Here is a 25,244-nt window from a genome sequence, read left to right on the forward strand (position 1 = left end):
ACAAGGTGATCCACGTAAGCATAACTCACAAATAAATTTGAATTCCCAACCGGACTGGTTACCTAACGAGGCTAAGAGTCAACATGAGTTATCACATGATAAGTTGCCAACTCAAACAACACTAATCGAATCGCCTACCATGTCATCTACATGCGATGATGATTACAGAGTGACCAAAGTGTTTCAGTCATCAGCTAAGCTTCGACTGCCCCATTCAGAACCAATGGGACATCTGAATTGGCATACAAGTCCTAGAGCAAGCATTGAGTACATGTATGCGTCAGCAGGAAGTACCATTAGCAACCTTGAAACGGTTAAGGGTACTCAGCCTAATCATATGACGATGAGCTCAAGCTACTCATCACTCAACAATTCTCAGCCGTCCACCCCTCTCGACTTGGAAGTAGTATCCGTATCGACACCTACGTTTACTCTAGAGTGTGACAATAGCCCAGCATTGCCTGTCTGGAAGTCTGTCAACAAATCGCTACCCATTGTTGATAATGAGATACCAGTAGAAGCCGTAAAAGATATTGCATCTAATGAACAGCTAAGCGATCTATTAGTCAACAAGTTAGCTCAGCCTTTAGTTACAATCAAAAAACGCAATGGTATTACATCAAGAAAGGAGAGCTTAGCCAAACCTGTTAAGCAACCAGACAATGAGTCAATCCGGATGACGCGCGACCAGTTCAGAAGTACTACACCATTGCCAGATGAAGCATTGTGTGATCCGGTACACATAAATTGTCATCACTCTTTTGGTAACCTTGGTCATTCGCACGCATTGGTTACAACTAGTAGCGCGAATGGAATCACTAAGCATACAGGAACGCCGTCTAACCTTACTAGTCATGGTCCTACTAGTATAGATACTCACATATCTAATACACATGCTAAGCGGACTATAAGTAATGATTTAACCTATAAGGAAGCAGCTCCTAGGACAATTAGCAGATTATCAATTTCTCAAGCTAGTCATTCACCAGACGAATTCCACAATGCAACTGATCCATTTTCATCCATGATAACCAAACAAGCAATCGACGCTTCGCATAACAATGTGGTACACACCTCAAGCAGTATTAGGCAAACAAAGGAACAAGATTTATCTAGTCGCTTACCTAGACAGTCACAATCTAAGCCATGCTTAAATCAAGACCTATTGACTAACGCGCCAAACAAACCACTTAGTCAGCAAGAACATGGTGAGACGCTAACGGGTGTTTGCAGCGAAACATTGGGAAATTTTCCAGATTTTCAACCGCTGGAAGTCGATTTATCGCTGGATATGAAGGACTGGCTAGTTGAAACTATCCGTGAAATTCAGCAAATAATGGATATATACGCAGAACCTACCGTCTCGCATACATCTACAGCTGACTCAGCGGTTATTGAGATTGAACGCCATTCAACTTTAGACTCGACAAGACCGCCCGGTCCGGAGCATCCAATATCGACAATATTGCCTGATAAATCAAGCAAGTTGGCCCAGCGAATGACTAAGCTTAGCGCGTCAATGAAGAGTTCGGAATCTTCGTCTCTGTGTAACAACAGTCACACGACTAGACTTGTCAATGATCTATTACTACCAGCGCAATCATCCGTAAGGATCTTTGAGTCTGAAGCAAGCAAACAATCTTTATTGGTGGATAAAATTGACATGGGCAAGAACGACACTATTCAGAGCGCGCTACAAGCGACACCGTCACGTGATCCTTACTCAGCATTGTCTGAAACAATTTGCGGCTCTGAATCGACTGAAATAAGTGCAGCCGACTATGCTACCACTAACACTAGTATATTCAAGGACGTTTCAATCAATAGTGGAGAAAGAAGCGTGACTATTAGTTCAATTGATTCATCGGCATCGTCTGTAAGTACAATTGATCACAAACTATCGACGCAAGACTCGAACGAGCCTCCGGAAAGCTCGCATTATGAAATGAAACATAAGACACTTACGCCAAGCTTTGATACCCAGTGTATCAGCTCTGAGTTACGAAATGAACATGTTGGTTTGCACTCCAAGCAGCTAAGGAATTGGATTAGCGAGCAGACGCTAGTACATATCAGTGAAGAACCAGACAGTGCCCATAGGAGCTTACCTATTATACTTGTGAACACAGAATACTCTAACGCGTTGCATGAATACGACTCATCGGGTACACCGGTAGTATTAGTCCCGAGCATTAGCGTTGCTGCGAACGCCGCATTTGAATCCCTAGCGCCATCGGAAATTAGAAATCTAAGTCCCGACTACCAGCCTATGGCCCTAGGCATAAGCGCCGAGTCAAGCGCCGAGTCAAGCGCCGTTGACACTGAGCTCCGAATCGTATTACCTGAGAAATCAGCTAATGACGAACCAGTTATTAGTCAAGCAAAGTTAGTTTCAGATATTGGAATTGATTGTCTAGTACCAGAAGAGCCGACTACACCAAGCAGAGGTGATAATATCGATCAAATAAGTATTCATTCATCAATATCTACTGACGAAGGACTCCGGTCGCCGGTAATTAATACAAAGAGTCCAAACGGCTTAACAATATCGGATGTAAGAGTCGAAACTCCTATGTCGCAAGACCCCGAACTACCTTCGACACTTATATCAGGGATGTCAAGCTCGATAACGCATTTGTTCACCAAGCCGACCGATCATGAATACTTGCTACCGCCTGATAAGCTTACGCCATATGGTTTGGTTACAAGTGAAGTATCCAATCCAGGAGACAGGAGCAACAACGACACGTTAGCTTCGACACCAATGAGAGAGCATCTATACCAATACGAACTTTTAGAAGATCAGTTGGATATATCGACAACCCTCTCGTACAAGTACAATCAGGAAGCGGAACGTAAACACTCGACTTACAAGCCGGAAGCTATCGAGCCCAACAAACCAGATATTAATCTTTGTATTAGCTCACTAAATACACAAGCATCTGGCACAGCGGAGGAACAGGCACTGCAGCATATAACCGGTCCGTCGTACCAAGACAACTTTACATTTACAGTTAGGAGCGCCGCAGCACGAACATCACGGCTGTCTCGATTGCCTGTAAGGTCCAGCTCAAGACAAAGTACTAACCAAGCATTCGGCACTGCAAAGAATTTAAGGTCGAATAGAGTCAGTAGTTCAACCGCATCTAAGGCACGACGAAATAGGAATACATTACCTACTCACGTAAGGAGCCGATTAGCCAGCTCGCGCAGATTCAGCAAATCGTCTCAGGATGAAACGTCGCAAGCTTCCGTTAGCAGTCAATATAGTCATAAATGCGACCAAGGAGACTCGCCTTGTGCCCATGAATCAAATCAGAGCTCCAACAAAGACCAACATCCTCAACAAAGGACAAGGAACGATCCTCCGGATCCACCTGACGAATCAGGAGATGAGTATAGTGACGTACCTATAAGGAATCCTATACGCGCACGATCTTTCAGACCTAAGCCCGTGCACTTTGATCCTAAACTTGAGCCGGATAACATTCCAGAATGGAATGGCAATACCAGCGAATTACCCAGATGGATCATATCCATCAATAATTTAGCTGAATACGGTATCTATGCACGCATACAGTTAGGACGACAAGTGCCATCAAGACTCACGGGTCGAGCGCTAAGATGGTTTAATGCACTAGATAAGACTTATCGACGAATCATCACCGCCGATTGGCCAAGTTTGAGACGCGCAATAACAATACACTTCATGAATCGATTGCTGATAGACAGAAATAAGGCCAAAGCTCTTCAAGCCGGATTCAGAGACAGAGATAACCCGTATGAAACACCGGTAGACTACATTGTTCGGAAGGCCGAAATGCTTACTCTATTTAGCGATTGGACTGAATCTGAACTAATTACGGAGATCATGAACAGCGCTCCTGAACATTGGTCATTGTATATAGATACATCTGTAGGAACTACATGGGACGACTTCTTGGACAAAATCGCATGGCATGAAGACCGCTTGCTGAGACATGATAATAATATATCTCAGGACATACAGAAGCAGCTCGACAAAATGAAAGAAATTCTGAAAAATATCGAAATTCAACCGGATTCCAACGTCAAGACGAATCGCTCCAGTCAATGGGATTACAAAGAGTTAAGCAACAACGAGAATACGAGTGACAACGGGTCTGAAATCAACGAAAAAGCCTCTACTCAAGACTCCTACCAAACCCTTTGATCCTACACAGCGTTAGTGCGCCCATGCACTCCCGAGCCAATAGCAGCTAGAAAGTCAATCGAAGAAGACGTTAGTAGTCGACAGAGTCCGGACTGGAAGTCCAGCCAGGAGCGGTTAACAATAGAATTAGCTAAACTGAATGAGCGATTGAATGAACTATTAACACCGCAAACGTTGCCTGCTAGTACGCACACAACAAACCAAGACAAATAGCGTATAGGACAGGGAAGTATTGCCCGGCAAGTTTTCAAAGGTTTAAGTGGTTCGAGGGGAATCAGCACTTTCTTCTGAATTCAGTCCTTTCCACGTCCAAGCAAAGGGACAACGTGCCTGGGGGGAATACAAGGGATAGAGAATTCGACACAGAAAAAATCGGATTGAGAAAGCGAAATCATATGCATCAATCAGAGAATCCTAAGAGGTTACTAGCTAACAAAGCTCAAGACTATAGGAATTGGTCAGAAAACACTCGGAAGATAGTAGGGTACATCGCTGCAAAGCACATTGCCCCTGCTTGGACCAAAGAATCACATTCAGCCACACGAATTGAAGCGACCAAGCAACCAGTCAATCACACCAGAGCTAGTCTGCCTACTACAGACAGCTATCACCAAACGGCAAGAGCTTTCAAATACATACAAAAGAAGCGACGTAGTTATATGCAAGGACCAACAACTCAGTATACAACCAATTGCGCTGGCGAAAGCATATTATTGAACAATTCCGCTTGGAACAACTTTAGTCGCACTGGAAAATCACAAGTGTTTGTAAACAGTACCAGGGGGCAAATGGACATGCAGCACAACAAGCAGGACGCCTGTCAACATGCAAGGGAATCGCCTCAAGCATCCAAGCTCTTGGCACTCAGTAGATACAATACTTAAGTGTACATTAAGACAAAACAAGACAACAGGAGCTAGGACTGAAACAGTAGCAGAACTATCTAGAGGCAATAGGAAAGAAATCCCTACGGACTGTAATGCGTCAGCAGGTACCAGCGCATTTATAGGACGGAATCAAGCAGTGGAATCACCTCCGCGCAAGACACATCTCCAGTCAAAGGCAGACCTACCGTATATCAGCCCGGCAAACCCAAGGTCACACGGAACAACTCACAGGCATAACCACTTATACCCAAGGAAAATGCAACAACCTCCAGACAAGTTAACATATTTGTCAAGACACCGTACCATTATCAATTTAATAGATGTACCTTGCTCAGATGTCATCAAAGCGCCTTCGTACAAACTCAGAAGACATCCTAATAAATCTCAGCAAGACCTAACACTCAATCAATGGTCCGAGAGCTTAGCGGAAATGTTAAGGGAACAAGAATACATGAAACTAGGAGATAAATGCACCTACCAGCACCCTATTCAATGGCTGGGACACGACTTAAGTAGCAAACCAAAGAAACAACTCAAGAGTGCACCAGATTAACATTAAGATCAAAATCACTCAGAGGAACCATTAAAGATAATCCACTCTAAGTTCCTTGACACTTCTGATGAGTCCACACTGGTGTAATAAACCTGGCCTGGCTACTCTATCTTAGTTACATACTTAAACATGCCTCTCCCCAATACTCTACTAGCATTTAATTTACCTATACTCCTTTTAATAATCTGCAAGGCCTATACCTTACTTTTCAAACTCTGCAAGGCTTTGCATTTTTGTTGCATGTACCCATAGTTGTTATGCAACTTTCCACACCTTCCAAACTCATTATGCTAGCATTATTTAGCAAGGCATTATGAAGTTCTATGCATGAATATCAACACAGGACCACATAAGGACATGGGAAATACAAGTCTTTCCTGCCTCCCACTATGCAAGATGGACAGCTAGCCTCCTGGAACTGCTGTAAGAAAGAATCAAGACCCATCCTAAGAATCAGAATGGTGACCCAGCTACTTCACACAAGCACATATGTCCAAACTGGGGGGGATATGTTATGGAATGACTAATTTAGACATATGCGCCCCTAATTGCCAATAGTGAATAGTGCGAACTGGGGTAATCATACTTGCTCTATCCAAATATGGGCATGAATATTACTATATTTGGAAACTGGCGGTGCTACAAGACCTTTTATACTTTATTTCCTCATTGCGCTTGCATATATACACGTCTGATTATGCGAAGTGGTCATAATATTATTTCTATGATTTATAGCATTTTTTGTATCATGCATTTATATGTAGGAACGGTACTTATAGACCATAGAACAAGTGCAAGTAAGCATGCAAGCGCCGGCGCTTAGTCATTGCAAATAAGCGCCAAAGGTCGGCGGGGCGCGCCGACGCCGATATCTCGGCGGGAAATAGGCATACTACTATGCGGACAAATACCAATAGGTCGGAGGCTCCGGCATCTCAGCTCCTAAAAAGGAATCGTCTGATTCTGAGCCAAATTGATGGAGATACTAACCATTTAAGTTTCTAGCTTTTTCTATGAGATCCTACCTTGCCTCAAGGTTATTTTTAGCATTCACACTAATGTAATTTAGTCATGTATGCTCTAGAACATTCTGTAAATAGCCTTGAGTCTATCCCACTAGGACTTATTGGGACTAATTGGTCTTTATGTATCAAATAGCTCAGACTGTACCTCTCATGTAACTTCCCCTTGGTACATCATGTATATAGTTATTGTTCTCCCTCTGGGGTATATAAACCCCCTGAGGGAGACCCTTTGAATACAACCTTCTTTCATCCCATTCTTACCCCTTGTGTGAACTTGAAGATCTATTAGATCTTCTTAACTTAGTTTAGAGTGTCTTATTTTGCTTTCTTAGCCTCTTAAGCTCACTGAACTTAACCTGTAAGGTATCTCGGCGCATATAGCCTCTAGCAAGGTCCCAACAGATACTGGGTAGCTAGGAAAGGCTCTAGGGCGACCCTGAACCTCTTGAGTAAGTCAGTTGGGAGAGTTTAAGGCCTTGAGAGCGGCATATACACCTTAACTGAGTGCAATCTTGGTCAAATAAATTACTAACAAATCCAGATAAATTGTAGTAGGTAACTAAGACTCAATACTAACTTTCATACTATAGGTATAAGCATAACCAACCACCTGCATCTGCAGTAATCGCTTGATTACTTGTTAAGTGTAGGGATCACCCTGATTACTAACCTAATATAGCTAGTCTATTGCCTTTTATATCCATAGATAACTGATCTATTAATCACTTTATTATATTTGTACTTAATTACATAGTCCCTAAAACCCTACTCTATAACAGGCGGGCTGCGCAGAAGCGTGGATTTCTCCTAAGCGCCCTTGGCACGGCATCTCGGCGCGGCATCTCGGCATAATAAGCGCCGAGGTCACGTGATCGAAAAACAAGAGATATTGAGTTCGTAAAAAATACTAAAAATAATAGAAAATTCAGGCAATTCCAATGGTATATGTAAGGAGGTTATAACAAATTGGCAGTTGTTCTTCCGCGCTGTGCAACTTGACCAAGTTCAAGAATTCTATGTTGAACGTGGCGTCAAGTTTAACTGACCAGAATGTAATTATTGTTGGATTGAATGAATCAATTTTGCATCTAGTCTACTTGTACATATATTGATCAAAGAAAAAGAGTAACAACAGTACTAGTTCAAGAAACAAAAGAAATAGAAATGGAAACAAGGGGAAGGCTTGGTTGCAATTTGGCTGTGTAGATGTCTAATGCATGCGCTGCATGTCAAACATCATATTGTTGTCAGGGGGAGGATTGTCAAAAGGGTGCGCTGAGTCAAACAGGTTGGCGTGATGGTGAGTATGCTGGCGCTGATGTTTGAGCTTGATCTTTGCAACCTTGGCAGCGACAAGCTGCTGTACCTTGGCGTCCTGCTTGAGCTTGATGAACTGGATTTCCAACTTGCAGATCCTTGCGTTTGCGGTCTCCAACTGGCTTTCAAGACGCTGGATCTTGCGCTTATGGTCCATAAACGCAATGGTTGCCATGTTGTCCTCCGACTTCCGCGCCATGTAGTTGGTGATGAACAGGTCCTCATCATCCAATATGAGATTGATGACCTCTACCTCACCCTCATTTGGCTTTGATTGCGGATTCTTTGACGATGAGGTTGCCAGCTTCTTTTGAGGCAAAGCCTGGCCCACCCCCCAAGCCTCTTTGTTGACCGCCTTGCGCTTGTTTGGCTTGTTTGACTTGTTTGACTTGTTGGCGTCCTTGGTCAACGGACCTGCCAATGCATTGCCTGGTTCTGGCATTGGTTGACCCTTTGGCTTTGGGTTTGGTTGCTTTCTCTGTGGTGGGTCAGGGCGTGTGGGGTTTGGGTTTGACTGCCTTGGGACTGAACAAAGACTTAGCGGGCAACAACTTTGACATAGGAAAAGGGGAGATGGTATTGCCGGACTTTGAAACGGAGGTTGAGGCTTGCTGCTGGATGTTAGGAGGAGGGCGTGCCAGAGAAGTAGCCGGTGCTGGCGTTGACAAGCCCAAGGCGGCCTCTAAGTCCCAGAAAGGTGAACGGCAAAAAGCTTGGGGATCCTTGTCAGCAAACACTTGTGGGCCAGGGTTGGCCACATCACTTGGAGCCTCTGAGGGCACTCAAACTGGTTCCATTTTGTTGCGGTTGTCCCTGGCAACCTCTCCAGCGCTGGGGCAAGTGTCATCCTTGTCTCCTCCATCAGACTTGTCCTTGCTAAGCTCCTCAGGTGGTGGATCCAACTTGTCCCCCTGTGTGTCCTAGACGTCCTTAAGGGGCGTCAAGGTAGCGGGCGCTTGAGGCCGTATAGAACTAGGTAAAACCGCGTAAGGCGGCAAGGAGTCTACCTACGACAACAAACTAACTAATTACGGCGATCAGACGCTGTAAGGCGTTTGGCGGGCTATCTAAGTACAGTGAGGGTGACGCTTAAGGCGTGTATCTAAGTGGTTACCGGCTGTAAGGCCTTGTACAATGTGTGGAGTGCGACAAGAGGTAATCAACCTGGGTGTTACCATGGTTGGTTGGCCTTCTTATATATTACAGGGGAGAACTAATTACAAATACAAGATATGCAATACCATAACCAATAAGAACCCCGATCCGCAGTTGGCCTTACTCATGCATACGTGTCACTGACGTGTCATAGTGATGTCATCAGGTGGAGGTGGCTACGTGTGCTGAGGTAAGCGCGGATGGGGACGTGGCTCGGCGCTTAGCGTATGATATAAGCGCCGAGGTCACGTGATCAAAAATGTTGTCTGTTTGTCTTCGTTTAAATTCGAGAAAATGGGAATAAATTCCCTGGTATCAACTGTGTCTACGACACTGCCCCCCCTCTAAGGGCCTTGGCAGCGCCGAGGGCCTTCTTTTCATTTCTTTTTCAAATTTTTTTAGGATTTTTTCGGCGTTTTTTAGGTTTTCTCTTGGTTCCCAGGTATTTTCCTCTGACCCATAGCCTTTCCATTTAACCCTGAAAAACCACTTCCCGTTCCTTTCTTCCATGTCTGTGATCCCTTCAACCTCGTATTCTTCTCTCCATCCACGGTGACAGGTGGTGGCCGGTTCTCGAAGTTGCGCTTTTTGTCCCTTTTGACTTTTGACAGAAGACCCACGTAGAAAACATCGTGGATTCTCATTGTGGGTGGAAGTTCCAAGCGGTATGCCCTGTTGGAGATTCTCTCGGTTACTTTGAAGGGGCCTAGGCGCTGTTTGGTCAGCTTTGGACTGAGGGTCTTTAGCTTTACGTTCTTGGCGTCCAGCCAGGCCTCTTCTCCAACTTCAAACTTAAGTGGTTCCCCTATTTCTCCGGCCACCATGCGTGTCTTTGATTGCCGGAGTGCTGCCTCTATTTCCCGCCATTGTGCTTCCATCTGGGTTGCTAGGCTGTCTGCCTCAGGGACGTCTGTTGGGATGCTACTTGGAGTCAAGGAAGGTTCCCAGCCGTATAGTGCCTTAAAGGGGGATTTGCCTGTTGAACTATGAACGGCGTTGTTGTAGGCAAACTCCGCCATTGGTAACCATTTGACCCAGTCTTTCTGATTGACCCCTGAGTACGCCCGTAGGAAATGTTCGACTGTGGGGTTTACTTGCTCCGTTTGGCCATTGCTTTGGGGGTGGTAGGCCAAGGAGAAGTGAGGGTCTATTCCTAGTCTTTGGTAGAGTGCCTTCAGGAACTTATTGTTGAATACCCTTCCCGGTCTGAGACTGTTTTCTCCGGCATGCCAAAACGTTTCCATATGTGACGTAGGAACAGGTCCGCTAGTTTGGGTGCCTTTAGTTTCTTAGAGCATTCCACCAGGATGACGTATTTGGTGAAGCTATCTACAATGACTAAGATAGAGTCATTACTTCCGTCTTTAGGCAAGTCCACTATCATATTGTAAGACACGTGTTGCCAGGGGCGCGTTGGCAGTTCCAGGGGTTGAGGTGGGATGGATGCATACTTGGGCTTCCTGATCCGTTGACATGTTTTGCAAGAGTCGACATGCCAATACGTGTCCGCGTGGATCCCAGGCCAGTAGTAATTCCTGGAGATTAGTTCCAAGGTGCGTTGTCTCCCTGGGTGCCCGCTAGTGGGCTGTCGTGGAAAATGCGCAGAAGATCCGTTCTTAGGGTACCCACATCTGGAACCACAATGCGTCCTTGATAGAAGAGTAGGCCTGCCTCCATTTGGTAATCTTTGAAGGCTTGTTTAATGGAAGGTGGGGCTTTTGACTCGTTCTGTAGGAACTGGAGTATTTCCTCCAAGGACTCATCCTGATCTAGAGATGCTTCAATTTGGCGTTGCAACTCTTTTTCTGGTGTGACTAGGGCGACGTTGGCAAATACTGGGTCCGGTAGCATGGTCTGTGGCGCAGGTGGGACGTCGGCGTGATCTGATCGGCGTGACAGGGCATCTGGTTTGCTGGACTGTTTGCCTGGGCGGTACACAATATGAAAGTTATATCCGGCTAGTAGCAGGTGCCATCTGGCATGGCGGCGGTTGAACGTACGGGACTCCTTCCAATATTCTAAGTTGCGGTGATCAGTGAACACGGTGACAGGGTGTAGGGTTCCTTCTAAGAAGATACGCCAGTATTCAAAGGAGCAAATGATTGCTAGCAATTCCTTGTCATGTGTGTCATAGTTTTGTTCCGCGCCTTTGAATGATTCTGACAGGAATCCCAGGGGGTGTAGGCAACCGTCTTCCTGGCGTTGGCTCAATATGGAACCCAGTGCTGCTCCGGAAGCATCCGTTTCTAGAAAGTAAGGCTTGGCAGGGTTGGCATGGCAAAGTACGGGAGCGTTTGTGATGGCCTCCTTAAGTCCTTGAAAAGCTTCTTGTTCCCGGGTGCCCCATTTCCATGGCGTGTCCTTCTTTACCAAATTATGTAATGGCCTAGCCATGTGGCTAAAGTTGGCAACAAAACGGCGGAGGAAGTTGGCAAAGCCCAGGAAGGATTGTACTTCCTTAACCTTGGTGGGCGTGGGCCATTCTTGGACTGCCTGGATTTTGAGCTTATCCAGACTGAAACCCTTATCCGACACAATGATTCCCAGGTATTCCATGGAAGTGACGTGGAATATGCATTTTGAGGCCTTACAGAACAGTTGGTTTTCCAATAGGCGCCGTAAAACTTCATGGACGTGCTGAGTGTGGGATGCATCATTCTTGGAGTAAATCAGGATGTCATCCAGGTATATGAGACGCATACATCCAGCAAGTCCTTGAATAATTCATTCATGAAGTGTTGAAAAGCGGCAGGGGCGTTTGTTAACCCAAAAGTCATTACCAGGGATTCGTATAGGCCGTACTTGGTGCGAAAAGCCATTTTCCACTCGTCGCCTTCCTTGACCCGGACATTGTTATAACCCCATCGTAAGTCCAGTTTGGTGAATACCTTGGCGCCGCGGAGCTGGGCCATGAGGTCATTGGGACGGGGTAATGGGTACACGTTCTTTTTTGTCCGGTTATTGAGGCGACGGTAGTCTACCACTAAGCAACGGGAGCCATCTTTCTTGGGTACAAACATTACGGGGGAGCTAATGGAAGACTTGCTGGGGCGTATTTGCCTGCCTTAAGTTCGTCCCTGAGCCAATCCTTGAGTGTAGCAGATTCGGCGTTGGTCATACTGTAGAGGGGCGAGTTAAGCAGGCCCTCTTCCGTGAGCTCTATTCCAATGTCATAGTGCCTGTGGGGTGGAAGCTTATTGAATTCTTCTTCCCCAAATACTTTGGCATATTGGTGGTATTCCGGGGGTACTCCTTCAAGGGGGTTTTGATCAGCTTCCTCTTCTTTGGCAATGACCACATGTTCTGGTGGTGCATGGGGGAAGGACAGGGTACGTAGGTTCCAATCAATCTCCGGGTTGTGGGCGTCTAACCACTTTAATCCTAAGATGGCGGCATGAGACCTGTGTTACAGATTAGGAAGGTCTCAGTCATTTGTTTGCCATCAAAGGAGAAGGTGAGTTTAGCTTTCTTCCAGATTTTGCCAGCCTGGGGGCTTGACCCATCGAGCATAGTGACGGTGCGGGGTGAAGGGAGATCTATAAGTGGGAGGCGGAGTGATTCCGCGGTACGGGGTGCATAAATGAGGAGGTAGCGCCTGAGTCAATCAGGACTTCTAGTTTTTCCGCTTTTTTCTCTGGCTTAATTGAAATCGTGAAAAGTGGGGATATTCTATTGTTACTATGCAATATGTTACAGATTTCAACTAACCCAGAGTCCTTGGGGTCCTTGCGCGCAACAGCAGGTACCCTTACTCTTTTCCCAACTGGTACTTGGAGTCTTTGCCAATCTTGGCGGTTTCCTTGGCCTTCCCCTTTTCTTCAATAGGGGTGGCTTTCCAGCCCGTGCAGCATTCTGCAAATTTATGACCCATTTTACCGCATTTGATACAGGCGCCTGCGGCGCGGCGGCAATTGCGTTCCTCTTCCAATACAAAGTTGGGATCATTGGAGAGTTCTTCAAACCGGTAGTTGATTGACCGGTACTTGTCCCCCTTGCAGGGTTGGATGATTTGCTAGACTTATTGTCCCTTGGTGGGTGGCTAGCGCGCTCTTTGCGGAGAGCGTTGTCAATGACAAGTGCTGCGTTTTGCAGCTCAAGGAGGGTGCAGGGTCGGTGCTTGCGGGTGGCAATCTGGCGGCTGACCTCCCAGTGGAGGCCGCGGGCAAACTGGCCTCGAAGGGCCGCGTCGTTCCAGTCCAGTTCCATTGCTAGGGTCCTGAACTTTGTGATGTAGTCCGCGCATGTGCCGGACTGGGTGAGGGTGGTAATCTTCCGCTCGGCGGCCCTTGTAGCGTCAGGGTCACCAAATGCCGCCAGAAACTCCATTTTGAACCCTTCAACCGTCTGAATAATGGCCTGGTGCGAGCCGAGCTGGTCGAGGTGCGGGTGGGCCCAGGCCCCAGCAGTGTCCTTCATGTTCATCAAGAGGAAGGATAAAACCTCTTGATCAGTGGGGAACATTTGGGAGTTGAGACGGGTCCAGGCTAGCATCCAAGTCAGCCATTGCTTTGCTTTGCTCCCTATTTTGCCTGTGTAGGCGTTGGGGTGGTCAACCTTGACCGGAGCAGGATAGGCGGCGACTGGAGCCGGAGGTGGAGGGGCGGCTGTCCCGATCGGGGATTGGAGACGCGGAGATGGAGGGGGAGATGGGACTTGCGGGGGTATTGCTTGTACAGGAGCGGGCTGGGCAAAGGTAGGGAGCCCCTTGGGCGGTTCGGGGCGGAATGGACCCCAACTAGTCGATCCAATAGGGTTGACTTTTGATAGGGGGCGTGGCGTTGCTTCCACGGCCGGGGGCTTGGTGTCTTCAGGGGTCCGGGGCCCGTGGAGCTGGAGGCTTCTAAGCCCATCCTTGACAACATCGATGGCTTGGGATATGTTTTTGACGTTGGTGCGGGTCTCGATCCCTGCTTCTTTGATTTCCCCGACTTCCCGTTCAAGGCGTTCGACTTGGCCAAGGAGGCCAAGGAGGAGGCGTGTGACGCGCTCGAGGGATACTTCCCCAAGCTCGACAGGGGCGGCTGACGGAAGGAAGGGTCCCAGGTCCCCTTGATCGATAGGGGAGCGGGTTTGAGAGGGCGGCCGGGAGCGGGTTGCCATGGGATGTGTGGGATAGGAGCGGCCAGCGTGGGAAGAGGCCCGCGAGGAGGAGCGAGTGGGGGTGCGCGAGGTAATGGTGGGCAAGTGTGGGGGTGAGGCTATACAGCCCTAGATGCCTATATCAGGGCTTATGAGCGCTTTATTGCATTATACGCTAAGAACCTGCGTCAAACGACCTAGCGTTGAACAGTAAGTGTAGCTAATCACAGCCGTGGATGGGCGTGATGTAGTACCTAGTCTCTGCAAGCGGGTGTATCTGCTGTCTGGTTCCGCTAGCAAAAGGTGCGGCAACCGTGTGGTATGCGGGCAATAGGGTTATCCTGCCTTATAGCAATTTGTTACTACGTGGGACCGACAGCTCTTTGATTATTCCAGCTGAAAGGGGAGTCCAATCACGTGATTTCACTTGTGCTAGTACAGGTAACCTTCTCGGTGGTTGGTTCTTAGTAGGTGTGGGTGCAGAATGGTTTGCAACCGACGTAAGGTCGATTACCTAGTGTCCTAGACGTCCTTAAGGGGCGTCAAGGTAGCGGGCGCTTGAGGCCGTATAGAACTAGGTAAAACCGCGTAAGGCAGCGAGGAGTCTACCTACAACGACGAACTAACTAACTACGGCGATCAGACGCTGTAAGGCGTTTGGCGGGCTATCTAAGTACAGTGAGGGTGACGCTTAAGGCGTGTATCTAAGTGGTTACCGGCTGTAAGGCCTTGTACAATGTGTGGAGTGCGACAAGAGGTAATCGACCTGGGTGTTACCATGGTCGGTTGGCCTTCTTATATATTACAGGGGAGAACTAATTACAAATACAAGATATGCAATACCATAACCAATAAGAACCCCGATCCGCAGTTGGCCTTACTCATGCATACGTGTCACTGACGTGTCATAGTGATGTCATCAGGTGGAGGTGGCTACGTGTGCTGAGGTAAGCGCGGATGGGGACGTGGCTCGGCGCTTAGCGTATGATATAAGCGCCGAGGTCACGTGATCAAAAATGTTGTCCGTTTGTCTTCGTTTAAATTCGAGAAAATGGGAATAAATTCCCTGGTATCAACTGTGTCTACGACACTGTGCATCCTTGTCAGGCATTGGGATGTTGAACTTGGGTGGGCAGTTGGGATCCATTTTGTACCGGTGCATATTGTCTTTGGCACGTTGAAACTTGATAGCAAGATCACCATAGGGGTTGTTGTTGGCCTTGTTGTTCATCACGTACGTTCCAGTTGATTTACAGATTTCCGCATCAATTGCTAACACAAGGCAATGTAGGGGGTGCATCTTGGCCCCGCCGGTTGGCTTCTTAAGCTTCAAGACCTAACACAAAACTCCATGGTAAGCACTGTAACATGTATGGGACAGCCAAGCTACTTACCGGATACCAGCGCATCTTGCACAACTCCAGGCTGTGCTTTGTGGTGCCCTCAGCGCTATGCTCTGTACTCACAAGCTCCCACTGATTGTTGCCTGTTGGGCGTATCACCAAGATCTTGCAATACAAGCGTACGTACTTGCCACTTGTCCACATCACTGCGCCTCTCTTGCGACTGGGTTTCTTCTTGGGCTCAAGAGGCGCATCAGCACGGCCCTTGCCTTTCCGCAAGGGCCTGGGGTTGGATAATGCGTTCTCAGTGGGCATATTGAAGCGGTGAGTGGGGAGGAAGTTTATAGATGTGGGAGAGCGCAGAGGATTGAGGATAGGGGGGGCTGCTTTTTGTTTGCGCTGCCCCTATCCCCTGTCTCAAATATATTGTAATTACTGTTGGAATATATGCACTCACTGCAAAGCGCCAAACTCCCAATTTGGTTACAAATCTTCAGGGTCTTATCTTATCAGCTTGATCTTGTTCCATTCTAAAGCTAAATACATGTTTTACAAAATAGAAGGGGGGGGGATACCCCCCCCTCTAAAAAAAGATTTTAGACGTTTAGAACACCCCCCCCTCCAACATCCAAATCTGCGTCCAAGCGCATTTCACACCAAGTTCCACGGTGTGATCTGCATCCGGGCTGGGCCTCATTTCTAAACTGACTTTTAGAACGTCCGGGATGTTCTAAAATCCTTACGGAAAGGCAGCCAGTATGACTTGAGCCAGTCTTCATATTCTGGACAGAAAACATTTAGACTGATACCATATTGCTCAACTCTTACAAATGCCTATTGCATGTTGACAAGGTTTTGGGAGGTTTCAGCAATGACCTGTCCCATCTTCTCCAGATCTTCTCATAAGCTCAAGTTTAAATTTTGCCAACCACATAGAAAATTGGGCTTGCCGCGCTAAATGTGCCCATTGAATCACGTGCAGGTGTACAGGGCTTCAAGGTTTATAAGTGAATCTTGTCTAAGCGTAAGCTTCATTTCATTTCACTATCTTGATTCCCGACCACAGCTCATCTCGTGAGGATTGAAGGGGAGAAGAATGGATGTTGATTGCCGGGAAACGGCGGTCTCGGGCCACAAATCTACTTGCGAATATAGCTTCTGAAACCTGGCCTACGCCGGTTAAAAATCTTATTCGGCGTCACCGTTGGCACACCCAAAACAGGGCTAACTTTAGTTAATTATTTGCTTTCTCGCACAAGGTATTGAAGGGAGCCGTAGGCCGTACCTTTGTACCATCTAAGGCGAACTTTCAATTCGTTTCATGGCTGCAATTGAGCCCAAAAACCTCTTGAGCTATTATCTCTTTGACCGTTTTCGACCACAGCCAGGCACTTTGCCAAGTAATCCTTAATCAATGCTTGAGGATATTCCAGCCGAAACATAGATTTGCCATAGTACTAGGTTGACGTCGGGAGATTGCCTCGCACTCCCCGCACAGAGGTTCCTGCATCCAAAAAAATTCACACCAGTGTCAAATCCCCATTTCTCATACTTAAAGCGGAAGATACTCCTGAAGCTACTACTGTCTTTACCTCCTAGTCGAGAGCTTATCATGGAGCGACAACCATGTGTTCCCATCTATACAGATACTGATGCAGTCAGAACTTATACTCTCACGAGAGCCCTTCCCGCGCCAACTTCAATTTCGGGTGAGCGCATGGTATTCTTTTCCTAAAAGAATTATATCAATGCATTTTTAGGTACTATACATTCCTCAGACTCTACGGCAACCAGTACTGCGTCAGTTGTCGAAACTTTTACAACAATTATCACGCGTCCTGTGGTCTATGTCACATGTCCTATTTCTTCGGCTACTTCGACGACTTCAGCGTCACTCCCCTCTGTGAATAAAACTGCCTCCACTTTGTCAGATTTCATAAGGCCGACCGTTACGCAAACGGTCATAGTCGCTGTCCCTCCTTCGGGCACTACTAATCTTACAACTCCAACGCCTTTCATGACTTTAAGTACTCTCTACCCGACTACAACTGCCATATTAACGGGAGCCTTGTACACAACTCACGAAAACACCTCCAATATACCGCTTACTCGTTCTCTGGTTGTCTCTACTCCAGATACAATTACTGCGGTGTCAGCAAACTCTAGTCGGCCCATTGTCACACGAACAACTATCGTCACTGCTGTATCTAGTGATGCAACTAGAAGCTTATCAGTTTCAGCCATTCCTTCACCAAACGTGACTACAGTTACTTTATATGGTACTATCACTTCAGTCAGGATATTATCCGCCACGCATACATTGTTCACCCCCAGTGCCACTACTCTACCTGTTACTCGTTCTTTGATCGCATCTTCATCCGGGAATACGACTAGCACTGCGTTTATGAATTCTACCCGCTCAACCGTGACGAAGACGATTATCCTCACCATACCTACTACAACGCATGTTTTGTCTAGCTCATCTACACCCTTGCCGTTAACTCGTTCACTTGTTGTATCTCCGCCAAAAACGAATGTCAGCCTGCTTACCGATTCTTCGGGGCCTACAGTCACGCAGACAGTAATCGTCAACGCTTCACCTACTAGCCTGTCAACGTCCTTTATTCCTACACAAAACATTACAGTGATAACCTTATATGGCACTTTCACGACCACAAAGACGGGGACAGTTACCCATGCGTCACCGACTGCTACGACTCTTACTCCACTTACGCTCACTCGCTCACTTATTGTTTCGCCTCCTAACGCAACTGGGGCCCCATCGCCAACTTCTACCCGACCCATCCCAACGCGCACAGTTACTGTTGTAGTCCCATTAAGCGTCACTGTCCCCTCATTGGCTGCGATCACCGGTCCTCAATACACAATAACTGATACTACTACCACTACAGTATTGATAGGATCCGTATCTTTGACATCGACAGCCAGCTCCACTTTGTCATCACTCCTACCATTGACTCGTTCTCTAGTAGCCTTTCCTTCGCCTGCAACGTCGGAATCAACCTCAATTTTAACTCCGACCCACACTACCATCACTCATACTATCATTGTAAGACCTACACCTACAATAACATCGACATCAACGGTATTCGTATCATTGAGTACACAATATGTGATCATAACCATGATTAAGATGGGGACATTGTCCCCCATCCAATCGACCTTGGCGACCAATGCTTCTCCAATCATGTACCCGACAAAAGCTTTGAGCACGCTGTCAATCTCAAATCTAAGTTCGCATATAACCGTGACCAGGACCGTGATTGTTCCACCACTGCCCACAACCACCATCTTTACCGCAGTCAGCTTATCGAGTTCTCCAGCGACAACTTTAGTGCTGACCCGCAGTCTCCTGGCTCCGGTGCCAAATGTACCTACAACTACTTCAAGGGCTATGGAAACAGTGACACAGACGGCCTGGTATGTCCCCGTTCCGACCACGGTTTCGTATATTTCCGTCACTACGGCCACCGTGACGGATGTGTTTACCCTTACCCCGACCCCAACCACTGTCGTTGTGATATCGGAGACTACGAAGCTTAGGAAGTCCACCGTTACTGAGGAAGGCGAAACTGTCACGTAAGTTGTTGTTCTCACTCGAAGTACGTTGAGGTCTGACTCTTGGTTTTCAGTCAATTATATACCGTATTAAATCCGACTACGGTGATAGTGGACCCGACAAATTCGCAATTGAGCCTCAGAAATCAAGGGGCCACATTAACTCCGAACGCCAACTCGAGTACGTCTTCACCAAATTCTTGTCCAGGTTGATTAATTAAGTCTACACTTTTAGTTGCTTTGACTACGCCCACACCTACACCTGTTGAAGTAGAAAGTAACCATGTAAACAAGGGTGCGATTGCTGGGGGTGTAATTGGTGGAGTGGTTGGGGTGGCGCTCCTACTTACCGCATTGATACTGGCAATTCGTTGGAGGCGCAAGAAACAGAGTTCTGGGAATATGTTGGTAGGGTCGCCAGTCGCCGTTGAAAGTGGGATGACTGAACCCCGTCTCTGAAAATAGTTTGTATGTTTATCGAATAATGTGAAGATTTACCGATATGTAATAATAAATTTCATGGATGAATTCGCATGTTTGTCTCGCGAAGTGCATATAGATAGGTCGATAGTTGTAAAATGACGGATGTCGATATATGACCGAACGTGCGCGGACTCGGTGACACTGAATGACAAGAATCACCACGGCGGGCATGATATTTTTGTCCACGTCAATCTAAAGACATCTAAATGACATACCTGGCAGGTCATGTTTGCCACCGACTATAGTTATATTCCAAATTTAGATAGACAGAAACACCGTTGATTCCGTGCATAAGAATATATTTGGCTTGATACACGGTCATTTTTGTTTGTTTGTGCAGGCTCGCCTGTTGCGGGATATGTTTGTTAGCAGTATCTTCGGTACCGAACGGTTCGGAAAACACGTGATTTGTTCTTCCCCTATATATACGTGACTCAGCGGTCGGTCCGAGAGCATTGACTCAGGGGTATGGTGGATCAGCTGGCCTTGCATTCTTCCTCCACGTTCATCCGGATAAATATTCATGGTGGGTTGATAGAGATCAGTTTCAGTGGTAGTAATGCTAATTGCAGCCCTTCAGAGCGGACGGGTAGCATCTTCAGATGGTCGCGCGACTATCACGCAGAAATGGACGACAAAAGATCTTTTATGCCCTCACCCCTTTCTTCTAGAACGGCCATTATCAAGAGATACGACTGCCTATAGCCAACAAACTGACCCAGGTCCGGACTACGGTCTTTTATCCACCACCGCCTTTCGCTTTTCCAATAACCAAGTTCGAGAGCAACCTCGTCAAGATGCACACCAGCTTCGTGCACTGGTGGTATCTTTCCTTCGGATTTGGCGGGAGCTTCGACCACAGGACGTACCTCGCTACGCATTCGTACTTCGTCCGATCGTCTCCCAGATATTCCGCATGTATCTGAGAAATGAATTAGTATTGAGTATGGATGAACTCGATCAAATGAGAGAGTTGGGTCGAAGTGTCATTCATCACTATCGCATGCGTGCTTATTCCAGAGCGATTGGTGAGGAGAGGAGCGAGACTAATGCCATAGACCGACTGGCGGACCGGCTCCGAGGGCAGCATATTGGTATTGGGACTCGTGTGGTCATCAATGGAGTTAATCCGAGAGAGCCATTGGTGAGAGGCATTGTTGTATCAGACGTGAGTATTTGTCTTACTGTAAAAGTTCCAGTATTCAACTACTCATATGGACTGGAATCTATCACCAGACCGACCGGGGCAGGCATTCAACTAATGAAGAGGTTCATGGGTGGCTTGGTGGCTTATAAGAATTCAATGCTATCTATTTCTGAAGAAATTTTATTATTGTTAGATAATTAGTACTCTAACAAGGATGTGTACATCTACTTTATAGCGTAGTGTATGCAGGTCGTCCAATATACTTGCCGGTTGACCGAGTTTCTCAAGTAAACTCCCACTTCCTCCAGAGTTCTCCAGGGTTCTTCGATCAGGGGACTTATCTATGGGACACTCCAGAGAACCCTGTAGATGTCTAGAGAAGTTTGCTCCAGATACCTCTGAAGATCTCCGGAACGCTCCAGAGCGCTCTGGAGTTAAGTGGTCCTTTGGAGAAATAGACGATTTCGTTGAGAATGCCGGGTCAAGCCCAAGGACTAGCGGTATAACAGATTGTCAATCAATTAATTCGTTGGGTTAATCTCATCTAAACGAGGGTATATCTCATACGACCCATAAGTGTATACATGGTTGAAGATCAAAACATTGAGCATTTATTGGATTTGATTTGAAAAAAATGAGCGCCAGGCGCGCTACATCCTAGTTTATTTATGGGCATCCGCTATGAAGGTAGTATCTGAAGCTACATGAGTGATTGTGGAAGATAACTTAAACCTCAGCACTGAGCCCAAACTCTCTCTTAATAGTTGAACGACTGGCTGTTTTTGGGCGCGTAAATCAGTGTTAGGCGCCGGCAGATAAGATAACTCGTTGCCACGTGATGTGATGTGATTCTTGGGTCTTCGACCGACGTCGACCAACAGCTGGACTTGCCTATTCGTACGCCTCGATTCATATTTTCATCACTCGGCCAACGCTGCTGGCAAGTGTGCGGACGAGGAATATGTATCCCGATTATTGAAAATATCTATTTTTTCTCACAGAATACTACTCTGATCGAGCACGGCCACACATACTATAGCGCCTCCTTTCACGCGCGGATTCTCGGTGAGTGATCTCGATGAATGACTTTTTGTACTCTCTGACCTAATCTTCGAAGAAATCCACTCATGTCTAATCAGCCTGGCCAACAACATCATGTACAACATCCGCACCTCGGAGGAAACCTATTTCCTAATGGCGCGAATACACATATAAACCCTGGGATGCACAATGCACTCGGATTTCCCGGAGCGTACAATGCGCAGATGGGCTTTCATGCTCCACAGCCGCCGCAACAGGCTTATGCGAATATGGCCATGATGGGCATGGGTGCGCAGAATGCGCAAGCACAGGCGGCGAGGTTACAATTGCAGCAAATCCAGGTCCGACAAGCTCAAGCCCGCGCACATGCTCAAGCTCAGGCACAGGCCCAAGCGCAAGCTCAAGCGCAAGCTCAGCAAGCACAACAAGCCCAGCAGGTTCAACAGGCTCAACAAGCCCAGCAAGCTCAACAAGCCCAAGCTCAAGCCCAGGCTCAGGCGCAGGCGCAGGCGCAGGCTCAGGCTCAAGCACAGGCTCAAGCACATGCACAGGCTCAAGCACAAGCACAGGCTCAAGCACAAGCGCAAAGTCAAGCCCAATTGCAGGCGCAGAACCAGGCCCAACCACAAGGCCAGCAACGACAGCAAAACCAGGCGATGCTCAATAATGGCGCCGGCCCTAGCACTAACTTCGCACTAACCCCCGCCTCCTCAGAGGTAACACCGGAACAACTCGCCGTATCGCAGGCGAAGCTCGCAGGTCTCTTGCAGCTGACCGAACATGCTGGACCAACACAATCTCTTGCTGTCACTGCGGCGGTTGCTCCACATCTACCGCAAATTCTCGCCCTTGCCAAGTCCGGTCACCTTAATGCACAGCAATTGGCACAGGCAAGTTGGACATCGAAACTGGAACTTCGTCAATTAATCTTTTTATGTAGCTCAAGACTCTCATCGGAATGGTAGCAAAGAGTAACGGAAAACCAATTCCGAATCAGCTACAGCGTCAGGTGCAGGGGTCACCTCAGGTTCAGGTGAGTACTTGGTTTCGTCCCGGATTGAGTGTTCTTCAAACGGGACCCGTGTAAACCATGTAATGTCTGACCAGAGCCCTTGTTGCGATTGTAGGCCACCGGCAGCTCTTTCCCGAATAGCCCTGCTATGATGAACGCAACCCCACCACAACCGGTAAGCAATAAATGATTCGTATTCCTAGTTTAGAGTGTCAACCCGCACCTCCAGGCCCAACCATCGCATCTTCAGAACGTGAATTCCCAAAGTCCTCACCTGGGGCAGAATGTGACGTTGAACCAGAATCTTCATGGCCATATGCAACCGCATGCTCAAGTACAACAAAACCCGCCCCAGCCAATGAATCATCTCCCGACCCCCCAACAACTACATCTTCAGTCGCAGCAGCTCCAGGCGGGTCAGAATCATTCCCATTTGAACCAGCCATCGCATCTACAACAGCCCCACATCCAGAACCAGCCCCACATCCAGGCTCAAACCCAAGGCTCTCCTGCACCCCCAAATCAAGTAATCGGAATCAAGCGCAAAGCTCCGCCTGGCACTCTTACTTTGCCACCAAACGAATTGGCGCAGCAACCCCAGCAGGCAAACAATGTGAATGGTGGCCAAGTAAATGGCCTCCAACAAGGAGCGCAGGCCAACGGGACGCAAACGAATGGCGTCATTCAGGCGAACGGAATCAACCAGCAGGCGACCGGTGCTCAAGTAAACGGCGTCCATCAGCAGTCGAATGGCACAGCTCCTCAGCAAAACGGACAGACGCTACAGCCGGTGAATAAGCAAGTGCAAGCCGCCATTTTGGAGCGCGCCAGGACCATTGCTCGAAGCCAGGGTCGTGCTGACGAGGCCTATATACTTAACGTCGCGCGAGCACTCATGGCCAGGTTTCAGCAGCAACAGCAGGAGCGTATTCGTGCACAACAGGCTGCTCAAGCACAGGCGCAGGCGCAGGTGGTGGGCATGCCAGGAGCGAGTCAATCGCAAATTCCAGCGCAGGCTCAATCTCAACCCCCTCAACAGCAACCACAAACTCAACCGCAACAACAGCCACAACCTCAAGCTCCCGTGCAAGTTCCTCAGCAGTCGCAACAACCGCCAACTCTGCCTCAAACCCAGCCAAGTTCAGCTGCGTTATCAGGCCAGCCTCAAATCCAACCTCAAACCCCTGTCCAGGTGCCCCAGCCAACGCTCTCTCAACCACAACAGCCACAAGCGGGCCCTTCGACGTTGCAGCCACCACCCTCCGGTCCGAGCTTATCAGGCAATGCAGAAGCGCCAGCCACGTCCTCCTCCCAGACTCGAACGACCAGCGATCCTTCCATGGCGCAGATTAATAATGTCTCACAGGCCGACGAAGCCAGTTCGACTTTCCAAACAAATGGCGAGAGTGCACCTGGGACGGTAGCTCCTTCTTCCCCGCATACTTTGAACGTTACGAATCCGGGGCCCCAAACGTGGCCGGTTCCCAAAAATCTGAAAACCTTTGGTTCTTTTCGAATGGGCGCACGTCCAACGCTCTCCCAGGGTCTTGCTGGAGGCCCAGTTCTGGGCACTCCCAGCCAGCTGCTGCGATTTGGAGCAGGCGATGAAGCGCTAGGGCTCGGGATTGGCGATGCGGAGGCTGAGGAGAAGGAAGATGCGGGTGCGAGTGTTGCGGCTAAGAAGGTTGGATCAATGAGTGAACCGGGTGTTGGGCAGCCCGGGAAACGAACGATACAAGACTTGGTTGCTGAGCTGGATCCCAGGGTGACGGTCGATTACGAAATGGAGAGTGTGAGTAATTCTTGCCTGGTCTACATAGCACATTACTGACTGGGATCAACATCCAGTATTTGCTTGCCAGGGCGGACGAATTCATAGATTCCGTAATGCATTTTGCTTGTCGGATAGCGAAACATCGAGGATCAGATCAAGTCGAACCGAGAGATATACAATTGCATCTTGGTGCGTCCCACTGTAAACCACACTTAGCCCAGGTCTAACAATCTTGCAGAGCGTAACCACAATATCCGAATCCCAGGTTTCGCGTCTGATGAGATCCGAGGTGCGCTCTCTCGACCGGCCGTCGAAGTAAAGCCCAAGAACGTCGGTGGCACGGATAAGAGCAAGAAGAAGAAACTCAACCCCGAGGCCGCTGCGAGTTTGCGGACCGCACGAGTTGCGGCTGTGCAGAATGCCCGTGGGATGGGTAAGGATTAGACGACATGGGGCCCAGGGAGAGACGATTCACCACGTATATACCACTTTCTGGAATGATTTTTTGACGATCGCTTTCGTACCGATTATTTTCTGTTTGTTGTTTGTTTGACACATGGTCACTGTATTGTTTCTCGCATATGTTTATCCTAACTGCATTGACTGGTCTGATCGAATTCATATTCGCACGTATACACACAACTATGAACGGTCGAT

The 25,244-nt window shown here is 47.8% G+C and overlaps 8 protein-coding genes across 8 annotated transcripts; 5 read left to right on the forward strand and 3 right to left on the reverse strand.

The window, feature by feature from the left end:
• Positions 1–139: 139 nt before the first annotated feature.
• Positions 140–4,192, forward strand: RhiXN_10608 (uncharacterized protein; the record flags this gene model as incomplete). The annotated part of the gene is made up of 1 exon (XM_043330424.1): positions 140–4,192. The coding sequence occupies one exon, from the start codon at positions 140–142 to the stop codon at positions 4,190–4,192; it is 4,053 nt and encodes a 1,350-aa protein (XP_043184521.1).
• Positions 4,193–7,867: 3,675 nt separating this feature from the next.
• Positions 7,868–8,416, reverse strand: RhiXN_10609 (uncharacterized protein; the record flags this gene model as incomplete). The annotated part of the gene is made up of 1 exon (XM_043330425.1): positions 7,868–8,416. One exon carries the CDS (start codon positions 8,414–8,416, stop codon positions 7,868–7,870), a length of 549 nt encoding a protein of 182 aa, XP_043184522.1.
• Positions 8,417–8,547: 131 nt separating this feature from the next.
• RhiXN_10610 (uncharacterized protein) lies at positions 8,548–8,898 on the forward strand (the record flags this gene model as incomplete). Its single annotated transcript, XM_043330426.1, has 1 exon — positions 8,548–8,898. One exon carries the CDS (start codon positions 8,548–8,550, stop codon positions 8,896–8,898), a length of 351 nt encoding a protein of 116 aa, XP_043184523.1.
• Positions 8,899–9,548: 650 nt separating this feature from the next.
• Positions 9,549–14,229, reverse strand: RhiXN_10611 (Retrotransposable element Tf2 protein; the record flags this gene model as incomplete). Its single annotated transcript, XM_043330427.1, has 8 exons — positions 9,549–10,287; positions 10,326–10,714; positions 10,759–11,787; positions 11,832–12,112; positions 12,172–12,495; positions 12,540–12,724; positions 12,882–13,083; positions 13,113–14,229. 8 exons carry the CDS (start codon positions 14,227–14,229, stop codon positions 9,549–9,551), a joined length of 4,266 nt encoding a protein of 1,421 aa, XP_043184524.1.
• Positions 14,230–15,280: 1,051 nt separating this feature from the next.
• RhiXN_10612 (uncharacterized protein) lies at positions 15,281–15,866 on the reverse strand (the record flags this gene model as incomplete). Its single annotated transcript, XM_043330428.1, has 2 exons — positions 15,281–15,544; positions 15,603–15,866. 2 exons carry the CDS (start codon positions 15,864–15,866, stop codon positions 15,281–15,283), a joined length of 528 nt encoding a protein of 175 aa, XP_043184525.1.
• Positions 15,867–17,163: 1,297 nt separating this feature from the next.
• RhiXN_10613 (uncharacterized protein) lies at positions 17,164–19,589 on the forward strand (the record flags this gene model as incomplete). Its single annotated transcript, XM_043330429.1, has 4 exons — positions 17,164–17,260; positions 17,312–19,151; positions 19,205–19,311; positions 19,366–19,589. 4 exons carry the CDS (start codon positions 17,164–17,166, stop codon positions 19,587–19,589), a joined length of 2,268 nt encoding a protein of 755 aa, XP_043184526.1.
• Positions 19,590–20,172: 583 nt separating this feature from the next.
• Positions 20,173–20,875, forward strand: RhiXN_10614 (uncharacterized protein; the record flags this gene model as incomplete). The annotated part of the gene is made up of 2 exons (XM_043330430.1): positions 20,173–20,757; positions 20,813–20,875. The coding sequence occupies 2 exons, from the start codon at positions 20,173–20,175 to the stop codon at positions 20,873–20,875; spliced, it is 648 nt and encodes a 215-aa protein (XP_043184527.1).
• Positions 20,876–21,887: 1,012 nt separating this feature from the next.
• Positions 21,888–25,031, forward strand: RhiXN_10615 (Transcription initiation factor TFIID subunit A; the record flags this gene model as incomplete). Its single annotated transcript, XM_043330431.1, has 6 exons — positions 21,888–22,719; positions 22,767–22,834; positions 22,929–22,988; positions 23,043–24,605; positions 24,662–24,776; positions 24,826–25,031. The coding sequence occupies 6 exons, from the start codon at positions 21,888–21,890 to the stop codon at positions 25,029–25,031; spliced, it is 2,844 nt and encodes a 947-aa protein (XP_043184528.1).
• Positions 25,032–25,244: the final 213 nt, after the last annotated feature.

The sequence above is a fragment of the Rhizoctonia solani genome, chromosome 11, assembly GCF_016906535.1.
Source record: "Rhizoctonia solani chromosome 11, complete sequence".
NCBI classification, from domain to species: Eukaryota; Fungi; Basidiomycota; class Agaricomycetes; order Cantharellales; family Ceratobasidiaceae; genus Rhizoctonia; species Rhizoctonia solani.